Raw genomic sequence first — 17,253 nt, 5'->3', positions numbered from 1 at the left:
GTATTATGAAAATAGTAATAAGAGTACATACATGTTGCATTTCAGCACTGGCCCTTTTACTACTTATTCTTTTAAACAAAGAAGTTTTTCGCCGTTTATCACTTTCCTTCTTTTGTTTCTTCTGTCTGTTTAGACTTCTTCTTGCCAGTTTGCTTTGACCTGGCTCCCTTTTTCGACCTCCAGTCTTAATAGAGGTTTGTTCCAAAGGTGTAGCTCTTAAACTTACATGTTCGGCACCACCTAATAAGCAATTGATGTGAAGACAATATATATATATATATATATATATATATATATATATATATATATATATATATATATATATATATATATATATATATATATATATATATATATATATATTATATATTCAAGTTTATAGAAAAAATTTTAACCTTCTACATTACATAATAAATATGGGTTACTATCTTAACATTAATTTTAATCTTATTCAAAATATTTAGTAGCACTTACCCAACAAAAGTTGTAAAACTTGAGTGTGGTATAATCCTTGAACTGTTTCCCCATTTATATGAGTGATTAGGTCTGCTGGACGAAGCCCCGCTTCAAAGGCTGGACTACCTTCATCTACTGCCTAGAAATATAGGTGCCATAGATTAAAATTATGTATTTACAACGAGAATAGTTCATGAATAAACTTTTGACAATGAAAGAATAAACAAGGCCAATGTATTGTTGGTACACTGAAATCAAATGGAACTATAGTTTGCTTACGGATGATGTGATAAAAAGTAGTCCAAGATATGTGAACTTTCCAGAAAATATCATTGCTATGAAAAGTTTTCGGTGAATTAAGAAAAACTAATAAAAAAATAAAATTCAAACTGCTAGCTCACACAAATCGCATGTATTTTTGCATACAAAAAACAACTTGCATTACGGCCCCAACTAATTAAAATTATTTTGATTAATTTTTTCTTTATATTCTTAATACTTAGACAGCAAGTATAAAGTCCGCTTTCTATTTTCTCGTTCTATCACTATATTTCTTAATCTATTCTGAATGTATGTTGCTAACAGTAATTGATTTTTCTCTCCATACTTCAAAATCTTTCCTACTTGATGACTAGGTTTTTAGGTTTTCCCTTTTCCATTTCAAAGTTTCGTTTTTTCTGATTGTCCAACAATGTACTTTTGTTCATTTCTGTTATAAATTTTCATTATTCACTTCTGTAAAATGGTTTTTGTTCATTTTTCTTTCTCCAAACAACTCCATAATCACTTCTTTTATATACTTCTAATAATTTCTCTATTATCCTTTATTTTCCATCACTAAGCAACATTTCCTATGGCGATCTTTCTTTGTTTTTTCTTATTGATTACATTCCATACCACATAATTCTTTTCTTCTAATATTAATTGTACTGCTTCTATAATTTCTGTGTATCTTTCAATTCAAATATTTCAATTTAGGTATCAATTTTATTATATATATTTACCATAACTAGATGGTGCATTGTGTATACATCAGTGTCTCCATAATAGACTCTGATTGTATGAACAGTAAAACCAAATCCTTTAGGACCTCTACGAATAATAATAGGTGGTTTCAAAGTAGATCCTAATGGAGATAATTCACGACATGGAGAAGTATCTCGAGAACTAGCGGTGCTTGACCCTCCTCCGGCATTTGTTGGATGGATCAGATGTGGTGTTGAGGTTATATCATCTGAAAGTAAAAGAGTACATTGATTATTTCTCATATTTATGTAATTGTAACATCTTGTCGATAGGAATATTATAAGATATGAAATACTTACGGCACAATATTTGAAAGTAATAAACATGTATATACAAACTAGTTGGATATTAGAATACACTAATTTCAATTGTCATAGACTAAGTGTGATTGGTTTTGCAAAATTACATTGTTGCTCTTACCTGCTGGTATCATAAGTGATAATCCTGATGTACTTGCACTTCTCACCACAGATCTAGGCGAATGTCCAAATACTCCAGATTTAATTTGACTTAGTGAAGGAAAATCTCTATTTTCTCCACCAATAGAATGTTCATCTTCGACAGATATTGAAAATTTAGGTAAGAAGTCCCTAGTGTGGGTTGTTTTCTTTCTTCTGTTTATTTGAGGTGACACATCATCACTATCTGTTTGTGATGATTCTGGAGTACTTATAATATAAGATGATAGATCAAGCGAGATCTATAAGAAAATAAAAAGTAAAAGAAATCAAATAAATGAATCCAATTATTTCGATTGTACATGTTTCATAATATTGCTCATTCACTATTTGAAATTATCCTAAACACTATTTAAATTCATTTTGTTTATTTCTATTAACATGGGGTGAAATTAATTTACACTCATTGCTTACATAATTCATGTTTTAAGCTATCCACTTTTTGTCAGTTTGATTTTCAAAAATATACTTTTCAAATAAACTCCCGCCCCAGTAGAAATTTCAGAGGAAACAAATTAGACAATTCTTCTTGCAAGAATGTCAAATAACATATATAACGTTAGTCGATCGATAGTATAATAGTCAAATAGTTTGTTCAAAAGCTCTAATATTTGTCGCAGCATATAGTAGTTGTTTTCTTATTCAAAGAGTGATCAGCAATAAGATATTAGTCTAAGATTCCCGATATAAAACGACCGAGCTGGTTAATGGATCAAACATATTTTTTATGTAATTTAATATATCAAAAAATATATTGCATATGGGTTGCCTAGTAAATTTCACTCCAGAATATTTTTAATTAATTTTTAACCATCTCATGCGATAGAAGAGGACACAACATTACAGCAGTTTGCATCCCGGCCTTTTAGAGAGAGTGTGTGCATGCTATTTACTCAAACAAAAAGGATAGCGATAGACGCGTACATGCCGAGCATTATTTTGGAGTAGTTTCATATTAAAATAAAGGATTAGATTTTTTTTTAATCTATTTCAATAAAGTAAATAAGAAGGTTATAGCAATACATATATAATTCTAGTCTTGCAAATTTTATTCTTATTTTTAAAATTTTCTGCGTCAATGATATTCAACATGGTGGTATGGAGTTGGAGTCGAGGCCTTTTATTTTTTTACACACTGCTCGCTGTCTTCTTTAGCAGAGTAATTTTTCATAAAAATACGAAATCTCGCATCATTCACGTTGGTGTAGTTCTTGATGCCATATATACTAGCAGTAAATTCTTGAGCGATCTTCATTTTTTCGTCAATGAAAATATCGGCAGGATCTGTTAATGATGCAAAATCTGTTTGATATCTTTCATTTTTTGAAGGTAGCTAAAATGGATTTACTTTTCCTTTATTATAAAATGCTGCCGTGTAATCGCAACCTGTAAACGTGTGGAAGGCGGGAAGACTTTGGCATAATTTGATTCCTAAATTCAAAGCTAAATCGGTGCAATTAATGCAATTTACAGGTTGATTTTTAGTCTTTTTTGTTGCTGAAGTGGCTAGCCAAATTTCTGATTCAATAATTTTGTGGATATTTCCTAACAAAATCATCAAAACGTCAGTATCAGACACTCATAACTAATTTCTTCATTTTTTTACAGAATTTTCCACAACAAACAGCTGTTATGTTGTGTTCTATCGCATGAGATGGTTGGTAGGGACTTCTCAGTCGCACATATTCACTCTGAGAAAAATTTAATATTTTAAAATTCGGCAACCGGTATTCTGGACTGATTTTTCGCAGACAACCCTATAACACCGTGTTGGTAATAAAATAAACTTTATTTCTATTCAAGTTTCATTCATTAACCAGACCGGTTCAAATCACTAGTCACGATTTACCTGTTAATAACTGGCAACCCAGGAGTTGACAGGAAAAAAATGGGCAATCTAACTTTTGCATATACTATGGGTTGCATACTTTCGATTGGCAAAGAATTTTTCTGTTAACCAAACCGGTGAAATATTTATAAAAAAAATATTTTTTTAAAAATTAATCAAAAATATCTTGGACTGAAATTTGCTAGGCAACCCATATGCAATATATTTTTTGATATATTAAATTACATAAAAAATATATTTGATCCATTAACCAACTCGGTGAAGGTCGTTTTATATTGGGATCCTATACTATGTGTAAATGTTTTTTCACGATATAAATCAAAAAAATAATTAATATTACATACCATTTTATTCTCAGGTTTCTTCTTTTCTATTGCTCGGGAGAATACAATTAAATTATCTGTTAGTTTTGATTTTGGTTTTGATTCTGAAATTTCTGGAGTTCCAGGCACGGATGCTTCAGAAGCACTGAGTTTTAACGATGAACTACTAATTTCAGCATCAGTATCAGTACTTAAGGAACTTAACTCTGACACTTTCTTATATTGTGGAGAACAGGAAGAAAATAGACCAAACACTGGTGAATCATCGGTATCGTCGGTATCATCTTCTAATTCGTGACTATAACGATCTATTCTACCTTAAAATATCATAATTAATATTAATAGTGTAACTTCCAAGGAGAATAATATATTTTAGTGTCTGTCTTAATTATCTAATCTTCAAATAAATAGTGTTTAATTAGCAGGAACAATTTGTAAACACTCGATAAACTGCTAAGTTTGTGGGATGAAAGGAAATCAAATGTATAAGAAATATGCAGTGCCGTGTGCGTCTTAACTATAAATAAACAGAGCCAACATCTTGAAAATACTCTTATAAAGTTTGAAATACTTTTACATAAAACGTAAAATCTCAATACAATAAAAAAACATACAGAAAATGTGAATGCATTAAATAATTTGGTACTTGAAAAATTCGATAGATAAATGCAGTACCAGCATAAAACCTGAAATTCCTATTGGATTACATCCAAAGCAAAACTGTGCTTATACTGATATACTAATAGTAAAGTATGCAAAGAGTACATAATGATGATTATGAGGCACGAGTATTAAGTAGGAAATTTTGGAATCGTTGGTAATATTCATTCTAAGCACACTGTTTACAATAACATTCACAATTACACTGTCTAATGCGTTTCGTTATTGTCTTCAGAAACCAAACGCCTTACCTTACCTTATCTTATTGAAACGCACGGAAGACCCTGTAATTGTACGTATTGGTGTAGTGGTAGTCTAAATAGTGTGTTCAGTGTGCACAAATATAATGTTCAATGCATAAGAGTGAATTACAACCATTATGTTCAAGTTGAATACAATAATTTTTCACTTAGCTAAAATAAATCAGTAAAATTTCCAAATTTTTGCTTTTTCTGTAATATTTAGGGCACTTAACTTCATTTCCATGTTACTTCTATTATCGCTAATTTTAGCCATTTTATAAATTTCAGAATTATTATTTCAATTTGAAATTTAAATGGAATGCTAAAAATATGTTTAGTTATTGAATTTAGAACTAGAATTGCATCAGACTTAGTGCAAGTCGCATTATCTAATTGGCCAATTACAATTCATCAAATGGTATTTGTTTTGTTGGGAAAATACGAAAACGTTGCAGCTACCTTGGTTTTGTGTAGTTCACTTGATTTAGATTGGATGACAGGGTGAATTGTTGTGAAAATCACCCATTGCATAATGACAATATAATTTCAATAGGTTGAAATTTATTTGAAACGCATTGTATTATGAATATAATAATAAAATTGGTTACAGATATTTAATGAATAAATAATGGCAAGCAGAAAAATATTTATTATTCTGTAGAGAAACAATATTAGAAATTAAGCATTGCTACTTATTTGTAAATTTTTGTGTCAAATAGATAAATATGGAAACTGTTTATGAATATCAGTTAAACATAGGAGTATATAAAACTTGATCATATAAGTGATCCACATGATTACATTACTAAAAAATTACATTACTTTCGTAAAATACTTACTATCAAAATAACTTGTATCTTCATCATGTTGTAGCTGAGGAATAAATTCAGCTTTTTTTCTAAGTAGTGAATTCCAGTCTATCGTATTGAAGTAAACATGTTCTTTAATTTCATGTGCGCCTCCAGTGCCTAATCTATCTCTAGGTGAATGTTGTAGAAGAGAAATAATGAGATCTTTAGCTTCACCTTGTATAGGCCAGTCTTCATTTTCAGGCCATTCTATTTCATCTAAAATGCAAAGTTTGTTATAATATTATTTATTATACATGCGTGTTCGGAAGAAGCAACGGGTTTTAAAGAGTAACTGATGAACATAGAAATTCAATATAAAGAAAGCATTAGTTCAATTTATAGGAAGGCTTCATGATCACCATGGTACCAAATATTTTTTTGCAGTGAAAGAAAAAAATGATGCTTGGTTTCAAAAAAATTTCAGCAAACAACAAAAAAATGAGTGTTTGCACAGATTTAACTTATAATACACTAGTGACTTCAATACCTCTTAAAATTAACATTTTGGATAAAAATATTCTGTTCGCTATTTGAATACAATGAATATATTTTTATTCTACTTTTGTTGTGACGATTGTTTATATTTATTCTCACACTAATAGTGCAAAATGCATGAGACTATAATATTTACAGGATCATTCATAACTAAATGTTAAAAGGCGGGTTATTTGGATAAAGATATGGCGATACCACCAAATTTACCTACAGAGCATTAATTTCAATGAATATTATTTAAACAGAAATATAGTTTCGAGCAAGGAATATATACTTTATTTCACAACCAGGTCACGATATTGTCTCCGTGACGCATGCATCGGTCTCAATTTTTGGTTTCTATTGTTTGGCCGTCCAGAGAGCCTTCTCTGAAAATTTGATCCCGAATGGCTCACCCACCTCCAAGATCAGACTCCCAAAAATCATGAAAGTGTTGTTCGGCCGTCAGAAATCAAAATCTATGCCTACGTTTTTTTTTTAAATTTGCAGGTAGCTCAGGAAATTCCGATCGGAATGAGAGGATAAGGGTCTGAATTTTCAATTTCAAATTGAGATATCTATAAAGGTCTGATGACTTCCCCTTTATACAATTGCCGATCGAAAAAGCATTCAAGAAAAGATATCCCCTTCATTCACTTGTCAATGAAAGATCAAGACATTGATCACGCCACCCACGTAATAATGATTAGTAATGCACAGTGATATGGTCAATGTTTGTGATATTACAGTTGGAAACATTTATTAAATGTTCGTTGTGTAGAAAAATGAAAATTTGCTCATTTTGATCTGTGTATTTTTAAATATTAGATGGTGATGATGATTTTTTTGGTTGCTGTTTCATTTTCGCATTTTTATGTTTCATAAAGACTCCAAAAATTACTTGAAAAATTTACTTCTTTTTTTGATTTCATAAAAAAATATTTTCATTTATCTAAAATGTCCAGATTTAGAAATGCTTAAATCAGTAATATTTGTAATTATGTTAATAATAATACCAGTTTTCGACAAAAAAAGCAATTGAATAGTGAAGTGTCTGAAAAGAAAATTCCAAATAAAAAACAATAAAAGAAACGAACTTAAATTAAAGGTTCTACATGGCCTCCTACAGCTTTTATACCTTTTCTGTAATTCTTGAATTGAGTGCTTTCAGATATTGAAGGAAAATTTATTATGTTAGATATGAGACATCAGTTCAAAGATTTTCCATCGTTTAAAAAAAGAGGTCAATACATTTTAAGAAAATTTTTGTTGCAAAATGGTAGTAGCTCTTAAAAATTGTGCAATTTCTAAAAATATATCTACCAACTAATTTATCATAGCAAAATCAATCATCATACTTCAAACACATACTATGTCTCATATCAACTAAATCTTACCTTGTACGGTATGAGCAAATAACTCTTCAGGCGTTTCTCCGAAAAATGGAACACAACCAATAAGGAACTCGTAGAGAATAATTCCCATAGACCACCAATCAACTGGTTTTCCATATCCTTGCCTCAAGATAACTTCAGGTGCAATATATTCAGGAGTACCAATAACTTGCTTGTCTGAAAACTTTCTAGACTCCGTGTCCACATACCCTTCATATAAGTTTGTAGCCACTAAAACAATAATTATATTTAAATTTGGATGTTATATTTTATTATTATACATACATAACACTATCACCGTCATTATCACAGATTAGAATTCTCGACATGAAATAACTTAGGTAAAAAATGGAAAGACTATGCGTTAACTACGAGATACCAGGATCTAAAGTAAGGGGGTATATTGAACCATGTGTTGCAAAACTGTTGTTGCTAGAGTAATTAAAGAATATCCGTATTATATCCGCACCCAGAAATCTTGTATTAAACAGGGTACTCAGTGAAAAACTGTTGACATTAAGGCTTGACAACAAGTGCTTTATGTCAAGTCTTGCAAAAATTTTCTGTTGATATACATTCTATTCCACATTTATAAATCGTGGTATATTGATGCATTTCCGAGATTTGTTGCATAATGCCAAATATGATTTCATCACTAACTAACGGTTAGTACGTTTCACTTACTTTGAAAGGTTTTTAACAGTCGAATCAAAACTAGAAAATCCAACTTACATTTAGGTAATTATACAAGTGTTACAATAAATATGTTCATGAAAGTGCGTTTTTTTATTAAGACAACTTACTTTTAAATTTAACTCGCGAAAGTACGGATTGCTATTCAATCATTAACTTACAAAAACGGTGAAATTGTTATGTTGGAAGTATTCATTACTTTTTTCTTTGACTCCTTAACTACAACCCTACCCAACTTTTTTCTTTAAATGCAAAAGTGTAAATTGTATCATTGATTGCTTAGAAATTGAAATACAAAATCATTCAGAAACCGTTTTTAATGGATTATGTTTCACTATATTAGGGTGAAAGAATAACATTTTTAGTTAAAATATATGATTTTGTAAACTGTTTGCATCCAGGTATTTGATAACGAACAGAGGATTTAAGGATATGCAACGAATTTATAGCACGAAATATTTGAAATTAAACTTGTTGAAAAATCAAATGTTAACTAATGTGGAATACCATAAAATATTTTGAATAACTTTTTCAGTAGAATTCACAATAATATTAGTATATCAGCAGCATTCGTTCGGGGTACGTTAAAAATTTTTGGCATGAAGTTAATAGTGTCCAGAGGAAAAATGGGGATGGAAACCACTTATATTTCTGGGTGTAAGTTCTGGTTACGAAAGAATTTGTGTATTGTATTATTTGAAAAAACAAACCAACAGAAACAATATTGGTTATAATGCAGAGGTATGTCTGTCTGGGTACATTTAAAGACAAGTATATATTTTTTACTTACACGACATGAGACCCACTTTACTTAATCCGAAATCCGTTAGTTTGATATGCCCCAACGCTGTAATTAAAAGGCTAAAACAGAAAATTGATGGAAATCATCATAAATTACACAATCTAAATTTATACACAATAAAAAAATTCCAAGTGGTTTTAAGAACGCAAATGTGAAACAAATTACATTGTTTTATAGAATTACACAATTTAGGGCGGAGAAGAAAATTACTTTAAAAATAACCAAAATGTGAAAGTTGCTGGCTCGTTGAGAAAATTATAAAACACTAACAAGACTAAGTGATAAGAGATAAAACTTCTGAAGGGTTGACCTGAGTTTTTCTCACAAAAGAAATATTAATTATTATGATGAAACATTTGATGTAAAAAATAGGAAATTATTGATAAATTTAGAATGAACAATTAACTGAACTAAACGAGGAGTGTGTTCAAAGAAGAGAGTAAAGTTTTTGAAAAATAAAATAAAAACCAGGGAAAAGAAACAAAGAGATGAACTTAGTGATTCAAAGTTGGAAAAAGCATTGGGTATATATATTGGTATATTGGGCAATTTTATTTAAAAAGAAGCGAAAGGAAATGTAAAATTACGAAAAAGGTAGGGGATACAGTTTGTGTAATTGAGATATAGTATTTTACAGATAAAGTGAAGTTACTGTAAAACACGAGTAATCTAAGAAACCTTGAGAAAAAAATTTATATTGAAACGAATTTCCTAAAAAAGAAACTAGAAGTGCGAAAAAACATTAGAAAAACAACTAAAGATGAAAGAAAGAAGTGGAATAGACGAAACGGGTTATAAGATACTGCTAGTAAACGAATATGGCTATAAATAGGACAGAAATAAATAAGGGCAACAAAAAATAAAGTAAAAGAGCAAATCCAGATTGAAGATGTTGAAATCGGGAACAGCAGAAAATGAGAGCAGTTTAAAAGAATGAGGGTATTAGCTAAAATAACGTGTAGACAGGAGAAAAGAAAAAATTACCGACATAGGGGAAAATTTTTGGAGGAATGTGAAACCTCTATCAAGAAATTGAAAGAAGTAAGCAGAAGAAAACCGGAATGACTAAGTATTATAGAAACGAAATAGGAGAACTAAGAGCGAATAAGTGCAGATGTTTGAAGATGAGAGAGAACAAGAGGAAGCAGGAAATCAAGAAAATGTTTTAGAAACCTGTTGAGCAGGAAATCCAGGAAGAAATAACAAACTTAATAATAGAAGTCCCAGGAAGAATGGAATTCCGGCAGATTTCCTGAAATTGGGAGACAGATATCACACAATTAATACAAGACATATGGAAACAAGAGAAACTACTAAATGAATGGAAATGTGCAGTTATCTGCTCCAAGTAACCAAACTATTTGTGGGAATTACAGAGGCATATCACTATTGGATGCACAGAAAATAGATAATATCAGAAATAATTAGGAAAAGATTGCAACATTGGGATTTGAATATTATTGAAGAGTATCAAGGGTGGTTGAGGTAATGCAAAGGCATCACAGACCAAGTGTTAGTTACTAGCAGAATTTACAGCTGCATTTAACTAGATAACAAATAGAAATGCGCAACGTCTTAGCTAGGTTTGAAGTAAGAGCAAGGGAACATGAACTACATATAAACAATAAATTTATCAATAAAAGAAAGAAGACTGTTTTGAAGATGTAACTCAATTTGAATATCTGGGGGTAACGATTATATACAAAAATACAGAAAGATGGAAAAAGAAACCAGGTAGCGGGAGCCATAAGAGTAGTGTTAAATTCAAAAATATTATCAAGATCAACAAAAAATAGAGTTTATAAAATAGTTATTCGACTAATAGAGCTCTATTGCTTCGAACTTTGGATATTATCGAAAGAGGTTTCAAATAAGCTGGGAGATTGTGAGGAAAATATTGAGAAAAATTTTTGGAGGAATTTAATCTGATAAAAGCATTTGGAGAAGAACAAAATGGCCGTTTACCTAAAGAGAAAAAAAGGACAACCAAGGAGAGAAGAGCTCAATTTAGATATATAAAAGATTGGTATAGCAAGATGGGAAAAGAGGTACAAGACAAGATTAAACGGAGAAATTTAGTGGAAAAGATCAAGCTAACAATAAAAAGAAAACTCTGAAGCCATAGGCCGATGCGGCCTTTTTGCGCTGATATAAAATATTTCGATAAGAATAACACGTTATTCATTGAAATAGACCAAAAACTAAGGGCATTTAATCCAGAAAATGTAAGTGTCACAAATAAAGCAATACAGAAAATGACAACAAAAAGTTGGCAAAAAATTGTGTGTGTTATTAGAATTGAAATCTAGTTACTACTGTTTCTTTAAGCTATGGGACTGCCGTGCTAGATAACCAAAAATAACTTGTTCGGAACAAGTAAATAGAACACGAGTCGTCGGCAGATTACATATGCACCATCGTTACACTCAATCTTATAAGAATATTGTAGAGACGTTAAACAAATTAGTGATACTTTACAAGCATAAAAAATTGAAACCAAATCATGTTTGTTCTTTAAAGATTCGATAAAGATTTTGGGATGAGAATATGCCAAGTCAAGGGAAAATAAGATACTAAAAATGATACATTTTTAACATTATCTATATCAATAGTTTTCAATTTTTGTCTGAACTGTACGAAATCAGCAAAGTTGATGTTGATTTTTGTTTATTTTAATTTTAACGAAACTTACTTATCTGGTTTTAAATCCCTATGCACAATCCCATAGGAATGTAAGTACTCAACAGCTAGTACTGTCTCAGCGAAGTAAAATCGAGCCATGTCTGCAGGAAGAGGTCCAATATTTTTTAATAAACTTGCACAGTCTCCACCTTCCACATATTCCATTACTAAGCATAGATGTTTCTTAGTTTCAAAACTACAGTACATACTGACTACAAAAGGATTATCAGCAAAACTAAGTATATCCCTTTCAGCGAAAACTTGTTCTACCTGATTACGTAACATTAAGTTGTTTTTGTTAATTTTTTTCATTGCAAATCGCAATCGAGTCTGTTTGTGCTTCACTAAATAGACAGCTCCATAGGCTCCATTGGAAATGAGTTTAACTATTTCAAAATCATTTTCATTAGGGTTTGATAATGTTTTTCTCATAGTTGGATTTGTATTCAAAACCACTGGTTTATTTTCATTTGACCAGTTATAATCGCGGAGTTCTTGTTGGAGTTCCGCTATTGGGTCTCTATTTAGACCCAATTTTTGAATAATGTACTGAGGGATATCAGCTTTTATACCTTGCATTCCTTTTACTTGGCCCTCGGCTGCTTCCAGAAAATGATAAAATTCTTCAGGATCAAATTCCAAACATTCTAAGAGACGCGCTGGTCTAGATATTATTAGAAGAAGCTTTTTAATAAAACTTGTTAACAAATTAGCTGCATCCTCGGATTTTTCCTTAGTCTGAAATCGATTAAATAATACTGAATGGTTGTGATTATTATGAGGTAACAAGAGAAAAATGAGGTTCGGAAAACTAGATAATATTATTAAACAGTTATAATAATTATTCATATTTCTATAATCAAAGTTTCAGAAGAGAACTGCCTTAGTTTAGTCTTTAAAAATTTTTTTTGCAGAACTTCAGAATATTAACCAGCTTAATTACAGTCTAGATCAATAGAACATGAGATAAAGTATGAAAAACTTCTTCTGTTCCTCTGGATTCTCACTCAACATTACCAGAGTTGGAATGCGTGAGTGAGTCCTTGAAGTTTTGGAAAATTATTATATAAAATCAAAAAATTTTTTTTATGTCTTTTGTTTACAGATGAATTTTTAGTAAAGTAATAAACGTGAGGTTGAAAATTATTTTTTTCCTCAAGTTGATTTAAAACACAATGTTTATAGATATGGCCTTGAAAGCTAAAAATTTTAACGAATCAAGAGAAAAAATAATCCAACTTTGTGAAAAATAGAGGGATAATATGAGATTCGAGCAGTTCGAGTGGTGCCTGCCATGTGGATATTGCTCTTGAACTTCTGCAGGTTGTAATGTTAGGGAAAGCTGTGCCTTGGTAACTGGTTCCACAGGCTTGCAATTATCCAAACTAAGAAGTCCCGATAAATTGACTTTCTGGGCGTTTGCCTGTCGAGTAGGTCTTGCAAAAACTGTTCTAGGTGGGATTATGTTGGACAACTCGGAGCATTTGCCTTGGTAGTATCGGTAAAACAGAGTTAGGTCAGCGACCTTTCTTCTATGCTCCAAACTGTCCAAGTTTCTGGTTAACTCTGGATCGCCTATAAGTCGAATTGCTCTCTTCTGTATTGAGTCGAGTATTCTTAGGGTATGCTCAGGAGTCGAACCGAAATGTGCGCGGAATACTCCAAATATAACGAATCTGGGCCTTGTAGATGAATAGAAGCTGTTGCAGAGTATATAGCTTTTTGGTATTAAAGGAAATTATTGTGAATCTGCCTTAGCTAATTTGGCCACGTGACCATGTCAAGACATATTGCTCCCAACTTCAACATCCAACAGGCGAATTTTCGGTGCTGGTGATATTTTATGTCCAGACTGGGCCTCAGTTAAAACAGCAGCCTGGGTCTTTGCTGCATTAAACTCAATCAGATGGCTCCCACCCCATTCCAGAATGTTTTCAAGATCGGTATTGATAGTGGTGATCTGTTGCTGTATACGGATTTGGGTGTTGGCCGAGTTTATTGGGGTGGTTGATTTGATCGACGACACCAATGTGCTATCGTCGACGAAGCTATAGATCGGGTTTGCAGTTTTTTCAAGTAGATCTGTATTTGAATACTTTTTACATACAATTTTTGATATTTTTTTCTTCTTTTAAAATTATCTTCATTACGTTATTTCATAGCCCTTATAGCAAAAAGACGTAAAATTTTTTTTAATTAATTTATTTGTGACATATCTTAGCAAAAATAATTAATTTAGGATGACCATACTATAATCTAACGAAATATCATAGTACAAATATTAGAGGCAGTGGATGTACTTATACCTCTTCCTTAATGTGTTGAAAGGCTGCTCATGTTCTTGTTCTCTTTGTGCAAATACTCATTCAAAGTTAATTTGGTGTCAAAAATGACGCTCAAGTAATTAATGGAAGTTGTGGCTGTAGATGGGTGTCAAGATTAATTGTGGAGTATGTTGGGGAAGGTCGGTGAGTAGAAATTATAAATTGGGATTTAGTTGGATTGTCTACCGGCTATTGACCCATATAGTTTTGATTTTGATGACGTATTCCAGTGCGGAAATTGTATGTTTCGAAATTTGGATAGTGGTGATCCCTACTGCAGTCCTTGTTCTGATGGTTCTGAGAGGCCATTCATGATTTTATCTTTCTACATTATAATAAATTATTATATATGTATACCAGTTATCTTGGATATTTAATTATATGAAAGTTTATGTTAATAATGATAAACTTGTTTACCAAACAATATTCATACATTTTAATAACGTATATTTTAAAATCTAACTTTTTTGGGGCTAGTTTGGTCCTAGACCTGGCTAACATATTTTTCTGTCATAATTATATACTTCGGAACTATTTTCCACTTCCTTTTTATTAAGGAAATTATGAAAGGATGTACTTTATCAGCACGGAAGTTCTATTTGTATATAGGGGTAAATAGCAGTATTGTATTTAAAAGTTTGCTGTGGAAAATAGACACGTTTTCCTTACATTATAATTGAACAATTTCTCATTTGTTTTACATTTACTTGCCAAAATTTGTTTTTTTTTATTGAAATTTTCACTGGAAGATTGTAATTAAGTTGGTTAACCATTCAACATTGATATCCCGTAAAGTATTTTCCAACTTAAGTATACATAATTACAAAAATCTAAGATGTGACTGAAATTGTATTGCTAAGACTTTCAACATCTAGTGGTACATTTATTGAAATTTTATGTTTCATTACAGCAGTACATTTTCAGAAATTATAGAAGTTTGAAAATATTAAAACAAACAGACCTAAAAGGAAGTTATCAACAACTCGAGCAGAGCAAAATAGCAAAGATAATAACTTAGTTATTTGAAATACTTTTATATATTTTTTCACTCTTCCATATATTTTTAGTATCGTTTTGTGAACTTTTTCATTAAAAATGGAAATACCTAGATCAACGTAATAGTTTACGTACATAAATATACATTAACTCAGACGTTCTGAACCCTCAGTGTCAACTATAAATTGTCTAATTCCAAGTTTTTTCTAACAAAATTTAGTAAGGATCCCCCTAGAATCCAGAACAGTTGAAAATATGTGTAAAGAGTTTTGAGGCTAGAAATGTCAAGTAGAAGACGTTGTGGCGCTACAAAAAATTGGTATCTGCGAGACATGTGAGTATTTATTCATAAATACAAAAAGTCATGAAGTATACACTATAGCGTTCGTTTAGATTCTCCTTTCAATCTAATATATTATCTTAATATTAATAGGGAGGTAGACACAGCTTCTCGTCATATTTTAGAAATGGATTTCAAAACATTATACCTTAACTGCATTTGTTCAATATGTGTTTCATATATTTCCAGGTTAACTTCTTAAGTATTTTATACATTTATAAAATGACAAGCCCTTCAATATTTAAATTAATCTTATCAATACTAGGGATATCCTGAAAAAATTAAAATCAATGATTTAGTAAAATAAACTTCAAAACCATAACAATGAACCATTCATAAGCCAATATTTTATCTGTTTCATAAAAATTAATATTTTTGGAACTCTATATATTAACAAATTATTTTAAGAATATTTTCACCAAAAATTTTAAAAATATAGATAGCATATAAATTTTATAGAAATTAGACGAATACTGACTCCAAGAAAGAAGAAACGTAACATCGTTGTGAGATAATGATTATGGTACCCAGAAAGTTATTATGTTTATTAGTTTCTTGAATATTTTTTTCTTCATTTTAGGTCTGTCTTGATAAATAACAGTTTATTAATTATATAGAAAAGATTTTTTAAGTTCTAACTCAAGTTTGGTCTTTATCAGAATATTAAATGATATTGACAATATATAAATTGACAGATTACCTATTTTATGTATTAAAATAAAATCGGCTTCATTATACAAAGATTTTCTGTTTTCAATACTCCACCCTTTTCAAATGACAACCCTTATGGTTACATCATTTTAAGTTGAACAAACTTGTATGAATCAAATTATCTTTTGACAAGAATTTCTTGATAGCTCATGATTCCTTATTGTATATTTAATTTTGAAGTTGAATGTTTTCAGCTTATTTTACAGTGTAATAAAATTATAAATTATTATGTAATCTTTCCATAGGGCTCGATAACTATTATTAACCTCAATGCTTCATACTTCTTATTAAAATTGATTTATTACAGTAAGCTTAAATATTTTAGAATTTTTATGAATAAATTTTATATTTGTTATGTCATAGTTTGTTAACTCAGTAGAATAAAATCTAACACATCAAACAATAAAATATATAATATTAAGGTTTCTTTTAATAATTGTGTAAACATATTATGACCATGTCATGATTTAGAAAGCAGATTAAAAAGTCTTTAATGTTATAAAAAATTTGAAAGTGCATTAATAAACCATGGAACAGCAAAAAACATACATTCAATTCTAAAAGTTCAAAGATCCTTAAAACATAGTCACATTTAAGAAAAATAGAATTTGTAGTTTTACCCATAAAAATATAAGAATTCCATCAATGTTAAGAAGTCAAACACATTTTAAACACAATATAATTCTACTTTATAAATTTTAAAAAAATATAAATGATTTAAATTGATATTGAAATTTGAAATATAATTTTTTGATAAAGTTGATAAAATTAAAACACCCAAAATTACTTTTAGGAAATAAAACCAGTTATTTATTAAAACAGATCTGATATCAAGATCAAATATTCAAAAAATTAATACACGTTTGTGTAACGTGGACAACCTGGCCAAATTAACAAAATAAAAGCACTGAGTATGTATGAATATGAAATGGATACAAAATGGCAACCTAACGGAAAATTACACAGAAATTT

General features: G+C 30.3%; 1 protein-coding gene across 3 annotated transcripts in view; it reads right to left on the bottom strand.

Moving 5' to 3' along the window:
• The window catches only part of LOC130890773 (microtubule-associated serine/threonine-protein kinase 3), a 32,364-nt gene that overhangs the window by 3,169 nt on the left and 11,942 nt on the right, over positions 1–17,253 (bottom strand). For 2 of the 3 annotated variants that reach the window (XM_057795085.1, XM_057795104.1), the window contains exons 7-15: positions 11,921–12,648; positions 9,217–9,287; positions 7,737–7,964; positions 5,854–6,081; positions 4,134–4,429; positions 1,903–2,182; positions 1,461–1,690; positions 475–595; positions 32–240 (exon numbers count right to left, since the gene is read on the bottom strand). In XM_057795085.1, the coding sequence (XP_057651068.1) occupies positions 32–240; positions 475–595; positions 1,461–1,690; positions 1,903–2,182; positions 4,134–4,429; positions 5,854–6,081; positions 7,737–7,964; positions 9,217–9,287; positions 11,921–12,648 (2,391 nt within the window). Of the gene's footprint in view, positions 1–31; positions 241–474; positions 596–1,460; positions 1,691–1,902; positions 2,183–4,133; positions 4,430–5,849; positions 6,082–7,736; positions 7,965–9,216; positions 9,288–11,920; positions 12,649–17,253 lie in introns of all 3 variants that reach the window. The other variant, XM_057795094.1, reaches the window with a different exon arrangement.

Source organism: Diorhabda carinulata, chromosome 1, assembly GCF_026250575.1.
Source record: "Diorhabda carinulata isolate Delta chromosome 1, icDioCari1.1, whole genome shotgun sequence".
NCBI lineage: Eukaryota > Metazoa > Arthropoda > Insecta > Coleoptera > Chrysomelidae > Diorhabda > Diorhabda carinulata.
Note: the sequence above shows the minus strand (reverse complement) of the source record. Positions and strands in the feature narration are given on the sequence as shown.